General features: G+C 48.5%; 1 protein-coding gene across 1 annotated transcript in view; it reads right to left on the bottom strand.

Moving 5' to 3' along the window:
- LOC147019937 (uncharacterized) overlaps positions 1–16,229 on the bottom strand; it is a 60,038-nt gene that overhangs the window by 19,693 nt on the left and 24,116 nt on the right. The window contains exon 8 of the mRNA XM_085893770.1: positions 1,932–2,087. Within this exon, the coding sequence (XP_085749896.1) occupies positions 1,932–2,087 (156 nt within the window). The remainder of the gene's footprint in view (positions 1–1,931; positions 2,088–16,229) is intronic.

The following is a 16,229-nucleotide window of genomic DNA, read 5'->3' on the forward strand; positions in this document are numbered from 1 at the left end:
TGAAGTTTCGTGAAGGTTGGTTTAAAATTGTGACCTGTAGGCGACAGACAGACAAACAGACTGAATAACAAAATCGATAGTTCTTTGATTTTTGGAAGTAACAAACAGACGGGTGAAAACATAACCTCGTTCACCTTCAGTGGCGGAAGTAATGAACAGTCGAAAGAGGGGTGAGTGGGGGAAACGCACAAATAGCAGGATCAGGAAACGCACAAATAGTAGAAGAACAAAATAGAGGTAGACTTGGAGGAATACAGCACATGTGGGAGACGACACAAAGGGAGGAAAAACACAGTGACACAGGAGGTGAACAGGCTGGGTACAAGTTCAAAACACTCAATCACAGAAGTGGAAGGGAAAATTGGGGAAGAAGCAGAGCTTGAACAAAAAAAAAACTGAGGAAGATAAGGGAGGAAGGGCATTCAGGTGGACCCAGTTACCTAAAAACCTGGAAACAATTGGATTTAGGGAGTGTTAATGTAATGAGGGTACAGTAATAGATCATAGGTATGGTTGGGGGATGGATGACCTGAGATAGTGGTAAACAGCTATCTTGAAGCATGGAAGGAATTTAGTCCACAAAGAGGATGAACATAGCAGAAAGAGGTGGGTCAGACTGAGGAAGTTAGTCCTACAGGTGGGGGAAAAAAGAGGAACAAATGAGTGGTGGAGAGCAGTGAGCCTGGATTTTTCAGGTTTCTCCAGAAGAGGGTTACAAACAAAGAGCAGGTACATTGCAGAAAACTGAGGAGTGGGGTGAGGGAGAGAGTGGACAGAGCATGGAAAGGACACAGGGTGCAACAACATAAAGTAGGTAGTGGAAGACAATGGATGGAGGCCCTCAATGTGAAAGTGATAGGCTGAGACTCCCCTTCATTGTGGGAGATTCCAATGATTTTTAGGGGCTTGGTCTCCATACAATCAAAATGTGCAAAACCTGAGAGAGGGACATCAGCCGAAAGGGGAAAAGCAGAACTCCATCAATCTGTGGACGAAGGCCTTGTAAGTAGAACAAAGTTCAGATGTGCCAAGAAAAAACTTTGCATAATGGAGGATGCCCAGTCAGCAGTTTAATTTGGAGACCAATTTCAGTATGTGGTTCACCCAAGAAAGATCAAGATTGATATTGAGGCCCAAAGCTTTGAGTGACTGAACTTCTTCAAGAGGTTTGTTCAGCAAGTAAATGGGAGGGTTTGCCATATGGTGTTTTTGGACAGACAGAATGAAATTGTGAGAGTTGGTGGGATTGAAAGAAATATTCTAAGTGTTGGATCAGCTCGTGATTCTATCAAGGTCTGCAAAGAGGGAAGAGGCTGCTGCTTGCCCAGCCAAATGATGGGGGGATGCTGTGACAGAGGGTGGAGTCACCAGCAAAGCCATAAAGTGGATTTTTTAGAAATTCAGAAAGATCGTCGATAAAGATTAGGAAAAGGACTGGCAGCAAGAAATTGCCTTGGGGCATTCCAGCCTTAGCAGGGCGAGGAGAGGTGAGGATCCCATTGATAGCCACACTTTTCCTCTGAGAATGGAGGAATTTGGTAAGCCATGAGAGGAGGTAGCCTTGGAGTTTGAAAAACAAGGAGGGTGCCAATCTGTCAAATGCTTGAAATATGTCAAGAAAGATGACCCTGATATCATGTCTGACATTGAGAGCCTCCATCTATTGTTGGGAGAGCAGAAGCATCCTATCCAGGGTAGAATGATGTGGTGGGAATACAAACTGATGGTCTGACATCTGCCCATTGGAGAACAGGAAGGATTTAATGTGAATAGTGATGATCGATTCCATGACCTTTCTGATGATTGGAAGTAAGCTGATATGTCTGTAGTTAAGAGGATCTGTTTTTGTAATATGCTTATGTAATGCAGTGATGTAGGCTGACTTCCAAGCAGATAGAAGATGACCTGGCTAGACAATTGCTCGGGTGAACATAGCAGAAAGAGGCTGTACAAGAGTGGCAGAGCAAGTTTTTAAGGCATGGGTGCTGATGCCGTCCATGTGTTTATCAAAATCTGAGTAGAGGGTTGCCCGAAATAGCACCTTTGCAAGTGAGAAAAACACAGCGTCCAGGAGCAGTTGGGTTTGACTGCAGGGTATGGTTGGTACAGAAAGTGAGAGGTTGGGAGCACAATATTTGATAGCAAATACAGAACGGAAGTGTTCGACCTTCTCACGAGCAGAGTTGGCTGTGGTTCCATTTAAAGTGAGGAAAGGGATGAGAGGGAACTTTCAGCAGAGACAGATTTTAAAAGGTTTTACAATGTCATTGAGGAAGGTGATATGTTTGAATGTTCAGCCTTGAGGTTCACCCGACTTTTTTTTCTGGCTCTCCTGAGAGTGGGCACATACTGGTTGTGGGCTTTGTGGAATTATTGGAGGTTGCCTTCAGTTGTAATTGCCTTCGAGAAAGAGAAGTTAAGCTGTTTCAAGGCAACTTCCTCACCGCAGGGTTTGGTGTACCGTGGGTGATACGATAGTTATGATAACCTTAAATGCGATGGGATGAATATGAGCAGAAGAAAGAGCAGGTTTCTGTGCAAGAAGTCCCAGGCTGCACTCATGTCAGTGGTGGCTGAATAGGAGGCCAGTCCTGAAGTGAGATGGCATCTTGTAGTCCCTACCATTCAGGCTGAGTGAACTGCCATAGTCACTTGTGCTGAGGTGGCTCTCTGAAAGGTTCATTTTTCACAAGCATGTGAACAGAAGAACCAATTGAAGCAATGGAATAACAGGAGACATTCGCAGGGAAGTTGGTCATTACCATGTCAGGAAGGAAGGATTCTGTTAATAGGTATTGTCTGGTTTATCAGCAGGGGCCTGGAGTGAGAGATCTGTCAGATTGGAGCAGAGGCCTTGGATATTGGAGGTCCATATGTTTAGGAATGGGAGGAGGCGCTGTTGACAAGGGGCAGAAATGTGGGGAGATGATCGGGCGGGGGTGGGTATGGAGCGGGGCTGATAGGTGGGGAAAGACTAGGGTGGTAAGGGTGAAGCTGCGAGGGGGTGTTGCGTGGGGAGATGGGAGGGCAGGGTGAAGGGGTTGATGAGAGGGGGAAAAGTGAGGGGAATGATTGGGGGAAGGCATGATGAGGGGGAAGATGGGAGGGAATGGGTGAGGGTGAAGCTTGGGGGTAGGGTGGGTGAGGGGGAAGATGGGAAAGATGGAAGGGGTCAGGTTGAGTGAGAAGAACAGATGGCAGGCGAGCAGATGATTGGAGGGGTTGGGTGAGGAGAAAGATGGGAGAGGTGTGGAGGTAGGTCGGTAAAAGGAGAATGTTGGGGTTCTCTCATTCTATATCTCCAGATGTCTTTCAAAGTTCATTTATAAATAGATGTGTGTCATAGTGAGTGTTGTGAAGAAAGACAGGAATAAAGTTTGGGGAGTTTGTAATTAAGATTACAACGGGAATGAGCTGGACCTCTATATTTTCCAGTAAGATGACAATGATCCCTAATTTGACCTCTCCCTCAATTTTCTCCTCAAATATGACAGATACTGTTCTTTTATAAATTCCTTTTTCTCTCCCTTTGTTAATGACATTGGTTTATAGGTTTTAACCATTATTTCTCTTAGTCTTATACAGTCTTTTTACAATCGTCTTTCAAACTCCTCTGAGGCATCTTCTCCTCTATAAAGTTCGAACTTGTATTCATCACCAACCGATGATTTGATATAATAACAGAAACCACAAGGAGTATGTTTTTGATATTTATTTGCGTATGATTTATTTGGATTTGGAGAAACAGTATCTATCTTTTCAAGGATACTTTCAAAATCAGCATATATCACAAATGGATGTTTTATAGATTTGTTAAAATCTTTGAACGATAATTTTGAACTTGCTTTTGGAAAATTGATTACGGTTGATTTATGATTACTTCAATATTTTGAATGTTGATTTAATCGTTCTTTTGTATGAAAGGAGTTGAGACATCTCTTACAAGGATAAGTTTTACATTTTCTCTTATATAGTTGTGATTTGGTTAATCTTGAAAAATTTTGACAAAAGCATAATGTGATTTTTTTCCTTTTAAGTAAAGTAGAGAAGGTCAATGTGTGTTTCATCATTTTTATAGTTGTTTGAAATTTCAAATATCTGAACTTTCTTTGTATCCGTTAATCCATATACATTAACAGATAGATTATTCATTTTCTCAAATTTAGGAATATCTCTCAATGACATTGCAAACTTTAAATATTTAACATTTAATGTATTCTCGTATTTCTTATAATACGTATTTCTTAATTTAACCCTTTCAGGTTTCCATTGTGGAGGATGTAAGTGAGCAAGAACAGACTATAGAAAACATTTATTATTATCTTTGTTTTGAATATTAACAACCGCTTTCTTAAGTTTTATCTCTCTTGGTAAATCAATTTAAGAAGAAGCTTGAAGAGGATCTGATTTTAAGATGTATATATCTAAAAGGATTATTTTTATAATGGCAAATCCACTACAACTACTGCAGTGTTATCAACATATTGCTCTTGTCTCTGGAGTTCAACGGAAACATCACATCTTACAAAATCTTGAAATGATGAGATAAAGTGAGGGTTTGTCCTCATATAGGGAGTAGTTTCATCACCTTCTCTTACCATATTCAATTTTACTCCCATATGAAACTTAAAAGTTTTCATTTCACTTAATGTGTTTTTAATTATCGTTTCAATACTTTGTTTAACCATATCAATAGCTCCAATGATTGAAGATGGTCCAGGGTCTTGAAAGCGAAACAATGTTATTTTTTATATGTCCGTTAAATTCCCCATCAGTGTTTTTAATGGAGAATTTAGTGGCACCTTCCCTTTCTTCATTCTTCTTGTGTTTGCGTGATTGAAGGTCAGGTCAGGTATGGGAGCATGTGCCAGAACAGCACGTCACTGCGTCCACTTTCCGCCGGTACTCCAGAGGCCTCCGTCTGGCCATCCCCCAGGCAGATGCCAGGCCCATCCCCATCTCCTTGAGATGATGGTCAACCTGTTGCAACCATGAGGCACGTGGTCGACCCACTGGCCTCCTCCACTCATGAGACTCCCTCGCTGAGAGAATCTGGTGAGCAGGATCAGAGTCAGGAAAACGAGCCACATGTCCATACAGCCGCAACTGACGCTCACGGACTATGCAGGTAACAAATCTCATCCGAGTCTCTCTCAGCAACCGCTCGTTGGACACAAAATCCGACCAGCGATAGCCAAGGATTCTCCGAAGAGACCTGGTACCAAAGGAATTAAGTCTCCGTCTCAGATCCTTGGTCAGAGTCCAAGTCTCGCACCCATAGAGCAAGACTGAAAGTACCAAGGAGCTGAAGACTCGGACTTTCGTCCTCCCGCACAGATACCGGCAGCGCCACACCCCATGATCCAGTGAATCCATGACTCCCCAGGCCCGACCCAGACGTCTATTGACCTCTGACTCGCAGCCAGCAGAGACATGAATATCACTGCTAAGGTAAGTGAATCTCTCCACGACCTCAACATCCTCACCACAAACAGACACAGACAGGACAGCAGCATCCAAGATGTCACCGAAAGCCTGGATCTTAGTTTTGACCCAAGAAACCCGTAATCCCAACGGCTCCGACTCCTCATTCAGCACCTCGAGGGCCCCCAAGAGGATGTCTAAAGTCTCCGCAAAGATGACTGCATCATCTGCAAAGTCAAGGTCCGAGATCTTGACATTCCCAAATGACGCACCGCAACTTGATCTCTCCGACATCCTCCCTAGAATCCAGTCCATACAAGTGCTGAAAAGTGTGGGGGCAAGTACACATCCCTGACGAACTCCAGTAACAACTGGAAATAAGTCAGAGATGGTACCACCACACTTCACAGCACTCCCAGTACCAGAGTAGAGTTCAGACATCAGATCGATCAGTTTTGGTGGCACCCCACGAAGACCAAGAATCCTCCAGAGGACATCCCGATTCACTGAATCGAACGCTTTACAGAGATCAACATAGGCTGCAAGCAGCCCCTGCCGAAACTCTCGTCTGCATTCGGTGAGGACACGAAGTGCAAGGATACGGTCAATCGTTGACCTCTTTGGTGTAAAGCCTGACTGCTCTGGACGCTGGTGCTCAAGCAGATGGTGGCGAACCCTATCGAGAATTATCTGAGCAAAGACCTTGCCCGGCACTGAGAGCAGCGTCACCCCTCGGTAGTTGTTGCAGTCTTGGCGATCACCCTTCCCTTTCCAGAGAGGGACAACAAGGCCCCTCTTCCAGTCAGTTGGGATGATGCCTGTATTCCAGGCAGAGCACAAAACTGCATGCAACGACACGAGTGCAGCATTTCCACCAGCCTTGAGAAGTTCGGCATGGATGCCACAGATCCCTGGAGCTTTGCCCCGTTTCAACTGGTTCACCGCAGCCCGTGTTTCCACAAGCGTAGGTGGACCACAGTTGATTCGAGGGTCAGCAACAGGGATTGTAACACCCTTGACGTCCAACTCGACAGTTGGGGGATCAGCCTGGTACAACCGATCAAAGTAACCGGCCCAGCGGGCCTTCACTTCAGACTCCTCTGTCGAGAGCCTACCACTCTCTGCTCGAACTGCAGTGTTCCGAGGGATGGGCTTGGATGAACGTAATGCGCGAATTCCCCTGTAAGCAGGACGGGAATCACCTGTCCACAGGTGATGCTCTACCCCCTCACAGATTCCTCGCACATAGGCCTCCTTGTCCACCCTCAGTGCACGTACTGTTTTACGCCTCAGCTCCCTGAACAGCTCAGCTCTGCCATTCAGCCTGGCCCTGCGACTCTGGTCAATGGTATCCAGTGTCCCTTGAGACACAAAATTCTTCTTTGCCCTGCGGTGAGCTCCAAGGCATCCACCGGCAACATCAAGGACGGTGGTCTTGAAGGCGCTCCACAACTCTTCAGGACCCCCCAAAGCACCCAGACCCCCCAAGTGTCCACTCAGCCTGTTCGCAAACTCCTCAGCTACTCTCTCATCCCTGAGCTTGGCAACATCCAGCCTCGGCTGGGATGGTACCATTCTCCAGGATTTAAGGTGCAGCTTTAGAGTTGCTACAACAAGCCTGTGGTCAGTATTGAGGAACTGAGCACTCCGGTAGACCCTGCAGTTCTGAATCATCCTCCAACGACCGTCAATGAGGACATGGTCAATCTCCTTTGCCACACCGCCAGCGTTGGAATACCAAGTCCAGCGATGAGCTTGTGGGCGCTGAAACCATGAACCAGCCACCCTAAGTCCATGACTTCTTGCAAAGTCAAGGAACTTAGTGCCATTCTGGTTCATAGTTCCTGACCCATGGGGACCAACAAACACCTCATAACCATCCCTATCAGTTCCAGTCGATGCATTGAAATCCCCCAAGACTAGAAGTGTATCTCGTCTGGGGCACTGATCAACCACAGACTCGAGTGTGGCGTAGAATGCATCCTTCACGGTGAGATCACTCGCCTCAGTCGGAGCATAAACAGAGACCAGGGAAATGACACCTAAGGAGTGACGAATCCTTAATCTCATAATACGCTCGTTGACCGGTGTTACCTCAATTATCATTGGGGTCAGCTTATTGGACACAGCTACAGCAACTCCTTGGGTATGGTAACCATCAGAGCGACCAGACCAATAGTAGGTGTAACCACCCACCATTATCTCGCTGCAATCCGGTCTCCGAACCTCAGAGAGAGCTACAAATCCCGATGTCCAAACGCTTGAGCTCAGATGATAACAGAGACAGGTGATCATCCTCTCTTAGGGATAGGACATTCCAGGCACCCACCCGATGGGACTGCCTCAGGTTAACCCAAGGAGACCGCCGTCTGGTGGACGACACCTCAGCACCACTCCGACACACTCTCCCGCAATCTGACCCAGGGATGTTACCCCGTGGTTTCCCTCCTATCAAAGATTTGGGGTCCCGAAGGCTTTGCCCCAATCCCGTCATCCGGTGAGCTGCCCTGCGAAGGGAAGCTGCACAGGAGGTACTCCCACAGAGTGGGTTTTCAGATTTTTTTGCGTTTTTGCGTTTTGCGGAATGAAGGGTTTTACGGTGGCCGGAGTGCAAATCCTGCCACCAACCTCCTAATAAGAAGTGACCCAACTGCGGGAGGACGTCCGCAGACACAGTTGGGCACTAGATATGGATGGCCGTTGGCTCACAAGGAGCTCCTCCGCCCTTTGACAGGTTTTGTTTTTAATCCTGCTGGGTGTCCATATCCAAACACCCTCCTCACCAGAAAACCTGGTGGGGGAGACGGTTTAGTCGCCGACAACCCGACCATGGAACAGGTTAGTACAGGTTTACATGGTACCTGTAGCAGGTCACAGATCGAACCTGACCTGACATCGAAAATGTGATTGAAGGTGTTTATTATAAAAAAAAAAATTTAAGGATATCATTATCACATCTATCACAATGTTTTGTTTCTTGATCAAGTGGAGGTATTTGTCTGAAAAGATTGAATGTGTTTGTTGGTTTGAAGGTGTTTTTTATAACATTTATATTCATGATTACAAACATCGCAGTATGTTGTATTCACCATATTTATATATCAAAACTTTGCTTAAAATAAAATTTTCTTGATGAAAATTCCGTTTAATTTATAAATGAATCTTTGCTAAAAACCACTTTATCCTCCAACTTTTTTCACTTAATAAATACTATGTATCAAGACACAAAAGACAAGTTTCAATCAATCTCTTCATTTGTAAAAGATACTGAGAAATATGTCGAGGATGTAAAATTGAATTAAGATAAATATAACTATTGGATAAAAACAATTATGGTGAATAATATGAGTTTTTCAATTTCCTTCAATGGAAGGGCTTTTAGTACATCTGGAAGAACAGCAATTAAAGTAGCTTTAACTAAAGTTTCTCCTCTCCTTCTGGCAATATATTCAAAACTAGAAGAAGCAATGAAACAAGAAAAAGTATCAAAAAAGAAAAACCTCATGGATGAAGCTTTAGAAAGAAAAGATAAGACCATCTGTAATATGCAAGGAGAAATTTGTATTTTTTTTTTCAACAACCCTAAAGTTGTAAATCCTAATGAAATAAAGGATGTTGGTATATCAGGTGAAATGACATTTCGTTCAATAGTAGTTAAGGACCATTTTTAAATTACCTTTAATTAAAAAAATGTAGTAGTTGAATCTGTCAATGAAAAAAAGTATATAGAAAAAGATGGTAATGTTTTTTTTCTACAAATTAAATATGAGTCATTATTCAACTGAAGATTTTGAAGATTATGAGAGTGATTATAGTTTCTCTGTTGGAACAGAAGACAGTTATGATACCGAGAGTTTGTGGTCAAACGATAGATATGAAAGTAGTTTTATAGATGATTGTGAAAGCACCAATGAAAGTACCGAAGATGATACCAAAAATGAATTATATTTGAAGTACATTTTTACTTTTCTAAATATGAATAGTTCACTCGATTTTGAGCCTCTTGAATTTCCTGATTCTCCGCATGACAAATTTGAGAATTGTCCTGCGTGTGAATTACGGGGATTAAACACAGAGTCACAAGCCTACAAACAATGTATGTTCTGTGATTATCTTCTAATTAATGATAATAAAAAATGTAAAAAGGAATATAATTCTTTGAGATTTACACCAAAAATGAATTACTTTACAAGATTGATTCGAGAAATGAATGTAAAGTATGAGGGTGATAATACACCTTTTCTGACAAGAGAAGAGACTGAACAAATGACGGTCATATTTCGTGGATTGATGATTTATATTATTAACGATTGACATTTTCAGGGAAATATCAACACAAGATATTGTATAAAAAAGAAGGATTATCTTGAAATTAAACCTGAACTTCGGGTAAAGCATAGTTTCTAAAAAAGCCAATAAAAAATTAAATAACCTGTTTTCCAAATATATTGTTGCGGATTCGCGCCCGCCGGCGTGTGAACGGCCACGTAACTCGAATCGCGGCACGTCGCCCACCGGACGGACAATCCCGTCGTGACCCTCTCGGACTAACGCCGGGAACTAGTCACGGGTGGGCCTTTCGGCCTCACCACGATCGTGCCAATCGGCCCCCCGCGTGGGATAGGGTTGCTCGCCAAATTCGACCTACCTAAGTACCCACACGGAGGGTAGACCGGGCGATCGCACCTCGCCGCAGGTCGACTTCGGACACGGGCCACTTTAAGCGACCCGTTCCGTACTATCGGGATAACCGAGCGGTGTTATCGTCAACCCCGACGGTTCGATTAATTATCGGGCGTTTTAGCCCACGACCAACCCTTTACGTGAAGTAAGATGGAGATTCAATAAAGGAAAAGACGAAGCGAAACGGGAGAAACAGTTCAACATAGAGCACATTTATTTCGCGATGGCACACGGATAGCACACATATACAATTACACCAAAAGCAAATGTAAAAGAAGAAGAAACACACAATAATACACAAAAAGCAAATGTAAAAGCAAAACACAATGCAGATCTACCACCGACTACCGAGCACACGGCAACACTTATACAGTTTTACTTCACAGACGGCGCCGACAACACATATACTCAAAGCAAAAGAAAAGGACCACCCTCAAGGATGATGGGGGGGCAGACGGGCCTGGGGCCGAGACCGCGTCGGGCCTACCCGTCTGATGATGAGCCGCAAAATGGCGGTGGCGCCCCGACTCCGCGGGCCTCGCGGACAGTGTCTAGAATGGGGTGGGAACGGGGCCCCCTTCTCGCACTATCTCAGTGCGGGGTGAAACAGGAGGGGGTTGTTGATGCTCGGGGGAAGGAGGATATCTCCCTGGCTCGGGTCCCGCGACGAGCGTCTCCACCACGACCTCGGTCGCGTTGCCGGCCTCTCCTCTCCGCAGCTCCCCGACTCTGACACGAGCACCCCCTCGACTGCCTTCGCCGCCGCCACCTCTCCAACTCTCCACAGCTCCGTCCAACTGCCTTCTCCGACTCCTCTCTTGACTGGCTCTTCCCAACTCAACTCCGAACTCCACTTGACTGACTCCTACTACTCCTTTCTTTGGCGAGCGAACGCGGCCCTTTATAGCCCCCCGTGGCTTCGCTCTTTCACCTTCGACCCTTTACCTCAGGCTGGCTCCCCATTGGACAGAAGAAAAGTGGGCGTGAATGCTTTTTGATCCATGAATCTGCATATAGCGATATTACTCCGACGCACCTGGAGGCGGGGCCAAATCGCCCCATGCTCGCTGATAGGACGGAACAGAAGTGGGCGTGAGTCGTTTTTGATCCGATTTCTTCGGAAAGGCTGGTGTTTCTTTGCACCCGCCGCTCGGCGCGCGCCCTGCACGAGTCCAGTATCGGTACCCACAAGCGGCGCGGGAAGGCGGTGATGCGATGGTTGCGAGGGCGAGTTGTGACGGTAAAGGTCGTGGCTGTTGTTGTGAAGCGGCGTTGCGGTTGGTGGTTGTTGTGTGATGGCTGTTGAGACGTGGTTGGTGGTGGTAGTCATGGTAGTAATGGCGGCTGGTCCAAAATAAAGACGGTAAAAGAAAAACGGCTATCGAGAGGGGTCGCAGCCCGAATGAATGACATTTATTCCCTCTAAACAACGGGTTTGGGCCTAACTACACATATACTTCTAGAGATATCTCACCTAAGGGACCTGAATGGTGGTTTGCGAATTTCGTCAACCACAACACTACCCCCTCCCCTTTTTACAGACTCGTCCCGAGTCGTCAAATTTTCGTGTGCCATCATGTGTAGTTCTCCCCTAGTACATTTTACCTACGGATCCCTGAGTGCGACATTCATGGTATTCGTGTCCCCAAAATAAATAACCTGAGGGCTGAGTAACTACCTAAACAAACTCACTCACACGGACGACTTAAATAAAATTGCCGGCGCTAAGACAGACATGCCGGGGGCGCACTCATATTTACAGTACATCTTAACCTTAACTTACAAATTTTACACTAAACCATGGCTCAGGATCACTGAACTCTGCAAAAAGAAAGCAGTTAGCAGGGAGCCAGGCTGCTCGCATGCAGTCTCTGACTCAAACAATGCAGGTGACAGCGAACGTGGCCGGCTGCTCACACGCAGTCCAAGGCCTTCCCTTTTGAACTGAACGCAGTGAACCACAACGGTGCATGGGCTGCACAAACGCAGTCTCCGTGCCAGCTCAAGTGGCACACGCAATGAACACAACGAATGGATGGATGAATGGATGGACGCAAACACGGTGCACGGGCCGCCACTGCAGGCCCGTGTTGTAGCTGCCAACAGGGCAGTTCTCGCAGCTTGCAAACTGTTGCTTTCTGATCCTGGCGCACATGGCAATGAACAGGGGGGGCAAAGCAAAAATTGAACGGGCCTGGTGAACAGGGGCAGTGGGCATGGCATGGCAAAGGTGAGCAGGCAACCACAGCCTGCAGAAGAAGGCCGCTGCAGGCAAACACAGCCGGCAGACGAACTGGCCGGCACAGGCCTTGCAGAAAACAGCTGCAGACGATCCGGCCGGCACAGGCCTTGCAGCAAAACAACAGCTGCCGATGAAGTGGGCCAGCCTTTGCCTTGCAGCAACGCAGCCAGCAGATGAAGCTGGCCAGCCTTTGCCGTTCAGTGGAGGTGGTGCTGGCCACTCGGAAGGCGGGCTCGGACCTACCCTACGGTCTCCCTCCCAACCTATCGCCTTTGCCTGTCACTGTCTATACCCACTCCCTTAATTTGTCAAACCCCAATTTAGCCCCAACTTATTTTTTTATTTTTACTTCCCCACTATAAATCGTCCCCTAACCCCCTTTATCGTCTTTGTTCGGCTAACCTATCCTGTCACCTAGCCTACTCCCAACCCCTACGTTCCCTTCCCGGAGGAGAACAAGGGAGAGCTAGCGTCCTGTGTCGAGGCCCAACGAAGCCTCAGAATGGCCTCCCCAGACTTCATCGATCTATAACACAAAGTGGGTCCAGCGGCCCACAACGAGAGCGAGGGGATGGATGGTGCGGAGGGGTACACTTCCTATCTACCCTAACCATTTAACTGTGAAACTACCCCGGGGCTTTCAACAAGCGCCTCTCGCTTAAACTATTGGTTCTAACAACCCAGATTCCCGTCGCCTGTGTTGGTGTCCTCACAATTTCGGGCCTCGCCCCCCAATTTTCTCTCCGTGCCCTCACACGGTCTCATGGCTGGGACACGTGGCTCCCTTTGGCAGGCACGACCCTCTGTCGATTCTCCGACGATGGCACCCCCGGGCACTACACTGCCTCCGAGCCTACCAGCTCCCTAACACCGGGGAGTGCCCCCCATGGCACCTCCCCTGAAACGCACACGTGGCAGGCTGGCTTCCCGGGCCCCTTTTCGAGGGTCACCCGTGCCCACAACACTGCCCACGCAGCTAATGGCGCCCCGGGCCCCCGCACCAAGCAGGCGCACCCGTGCCCACTACGCTATCCCGGCCCCCCATGGGCCCTTGGCCTACCACGGCCGACTAGCCTGGTGCCCGGGGTACCCACTCAGCGATACTCACCTTTCGCAGCCACGCTCCCAGCCCGTCAACAGGGCTCCTGCACCCCTCCAAATGGGTTTCGAGCCTACACTCCCACCAACAACAAAACGACCTCAATTTTTAAATTTTACTAACCCCCCAACTCAATCTACACTGACCCCGGGGTCCCTTGGGCGGGAGTCACTCCTCCCCCCAATCACTCATCGCACCATGCATTCCCCATTCGCTCCTTTCACACAGACCCGCTGGCCTCACTCACTCATCATGTACTCACCTCACAACTCTTCAACACACACACCGCTGAACTCTGCCATCCTTCTAACTACCTCCCCTAACTAACTCGTGCTCCCACGTCGTCCCTTACACTATAGCACGTTCCTTTTAACACTACGTAGCTAAGCTACGTCCCCACTACACATTCACTGTCTGTCACTGTCTTCTAAATCAAAAAATCATTTTATTTCCCAACCTAAAGCTCATCTAAATCCCTCTAACTAATCCATTCCACGGGCCCCATGAGGACTTACCCCTGCCCCATGGAGCCGGTCTAGCTATGCTAACCCTTCCCCCTAACTAGTTTCCATCCTGTGCCCTGGAAAGGGGGTCTTCCACCCCTTGCCCGGGAATCCTGTGCACCCGAAAGTGAGGCTTGCTTTTTTTTTTTTTTCCACATGCGCAGCACCAGCGCGGCAACTCACAGCTCGCGCACTTTGCACCTGCCCGTGACGTCATGCAGCTGCACGTGTACCTCGTCCCTCCTTGGACGGTACCATCCGGCAGGGATACCCTTCCTGCCGGATTCCAACCCCACGTGCAGCCATGACGTCACCGTGCGCATAAAAAAAACACAAGCCCCACGTCTCGAGGGGTTCCCCACGCGAACACATGTGCCTTGCCCGTTGGAGCTTAACACACACGATCGCGTGGAGAACCCGTCCGGTCCAAATCCATAATCCTGCCTAAACTTTGTCCGTCCGCGGGATCGGCAAATCCACCGCGTGCGTTTCCGGACCGGGACTTCACTCTCGCAAGCGAGCACGTGGGGGCCTCGTGCGTTGCACAGCACGGACCGCGTGCTCAATGCTGGGTGAACCCGGCACGGTCCCCGAAACAACTACAGCCGCTACTCGGCTTTCTTTCCTTACATGTCGCCGTCGTAGTCTCCATTCCACCCACGCACACCTGCGTGTTACGACGCTCACACTCCATTCCATTACATTCACCCCGGGAGACGCGGCTGCATGTTCACACATGCCCAACGACATCTCCCTTACATACCGCTCTCTCACACACACGGTCTCCCTTGCACTCGGCCGTTCACTCACGCATGCCATTACCCTTGCGCACGTGGCTCCACTCACTCGCGGCCTTTCACTCACTCGTGCCATTTCCCTCACACAAACCATACCACTCACACACGCGGGGGCACTCGCCCGCGGTGCCTCACTCATACTGGCCGTTTCACTCACACACATGGCGACACTCACACACGGTGCCTCATCCACACACGGCATGCTGGGAAGCACACACTCCGGCACACTCGCCACCACACCACTCACACGTGGTGCTCCATTCATACTGGCCGTTTCACTCACACACACGGCCTCTTCCACTTGCGGTGCCCCTTTTACACACGGCGTGCTGGGAAGCACGTACTCCGGCACACTCGCCACCACACCACTCACACGTGTTGCTCCATTCATACTGGCCGTTTCACTCACACACACGGCCTCTTCCACTTGCGGTGCCCCTTTTACACACGGCGTGCTGGGAAGCACGTACTCCGGCACAATCGCCACCACACCACTCACACACGGGGTCGCTTCCACACACGGGGACGCACTCACACCTTGCACCACACACACAGGGACAACCACACTGGGGATTCGTGTCCCCACAAGGGTCTCCGGGGCCTCTATACCCCCCAAGCTCTCCGTGCACCCGTTCGCAGCATTCCTCCCCCCGACCTCGCAAAGCACGACCGAACCCACCTGGTCGTGACTCGCCTCAAGGGGGCATACTCCCTCCCCTCGTTCCTGGAGGAGGCCATCCAGCTGCTCGCACCGGGCCTCCACCCAGTCCGCGAGCTCACCCCCATTATCCTCCACTACCTCCGTGTGTGTGTGTGCGTCACTTACCCCGTCTTCATCGTGGAGTCTTCCCTCTATCGTTCCCATCTCCCGTGTCTCTGCCAACTCAGTCACCTCTTCACCCTTTACCTCCCTTGTCTCAACTATTATTTCCGTCTCTTCCCTTGTTATCTCCCTCGTGCACGTCTCCGTCACCCCAATTAGTTTGTCTCTCTCGGTTACCGTCACTTTTTCCGTCACGACCCTCGCCCAACACGTCCCCCGAATTATTTTTTCACCCGCCTCCACCGCGGGCCCGACAGCCGTTGCACTCCCTCCCAGCTCGTTCGCTCCCACACGTGGCGTCGCCATTTTGAGCTCCCCGGTTACTGCCTTCATGCCCGCCTGCAGACTTCGGCCCATGTTCTGTGTCTCACCACGCAGCTCTTTCATTTCTTCCTTCATGTTTGTTTCCATCTCGTTCATTTGCTGTGTATTCGCATCCATCTTCGTTTTCACTTCGTTCATATTTGTATCCATTTTCCTCATCAATGCCTCAAACATTTCCATCGTCCGATCCATGGGCGAATTCGCACGTGGGGGCCGTTTGTCCGCCACCCCAGCCACTGCGCCCATTTCGAACTCTGGGTTCAGTTGGACGAGTTCGTGTTCCTGCACAACCAACATTTCCTACTCGGGGTTTTCATCCTGGACCATGGATTCT

This window comes from Eptatretus burgeri, chromosome 9 (assembly GCF_056783735.1).
Source record: "Eptatretus burgeri isolate ZD-2024b chromosome 9, Ebu_testis_v1, whole genome shotgun sequence".
In the NCBI taxonomy this organism is placed as follows: Eukaryota; Metazoa; Chordata; class Myxini; order Myxiniformes; family Myxinidae; genus Eptatretus; species Eptatretus burgeri.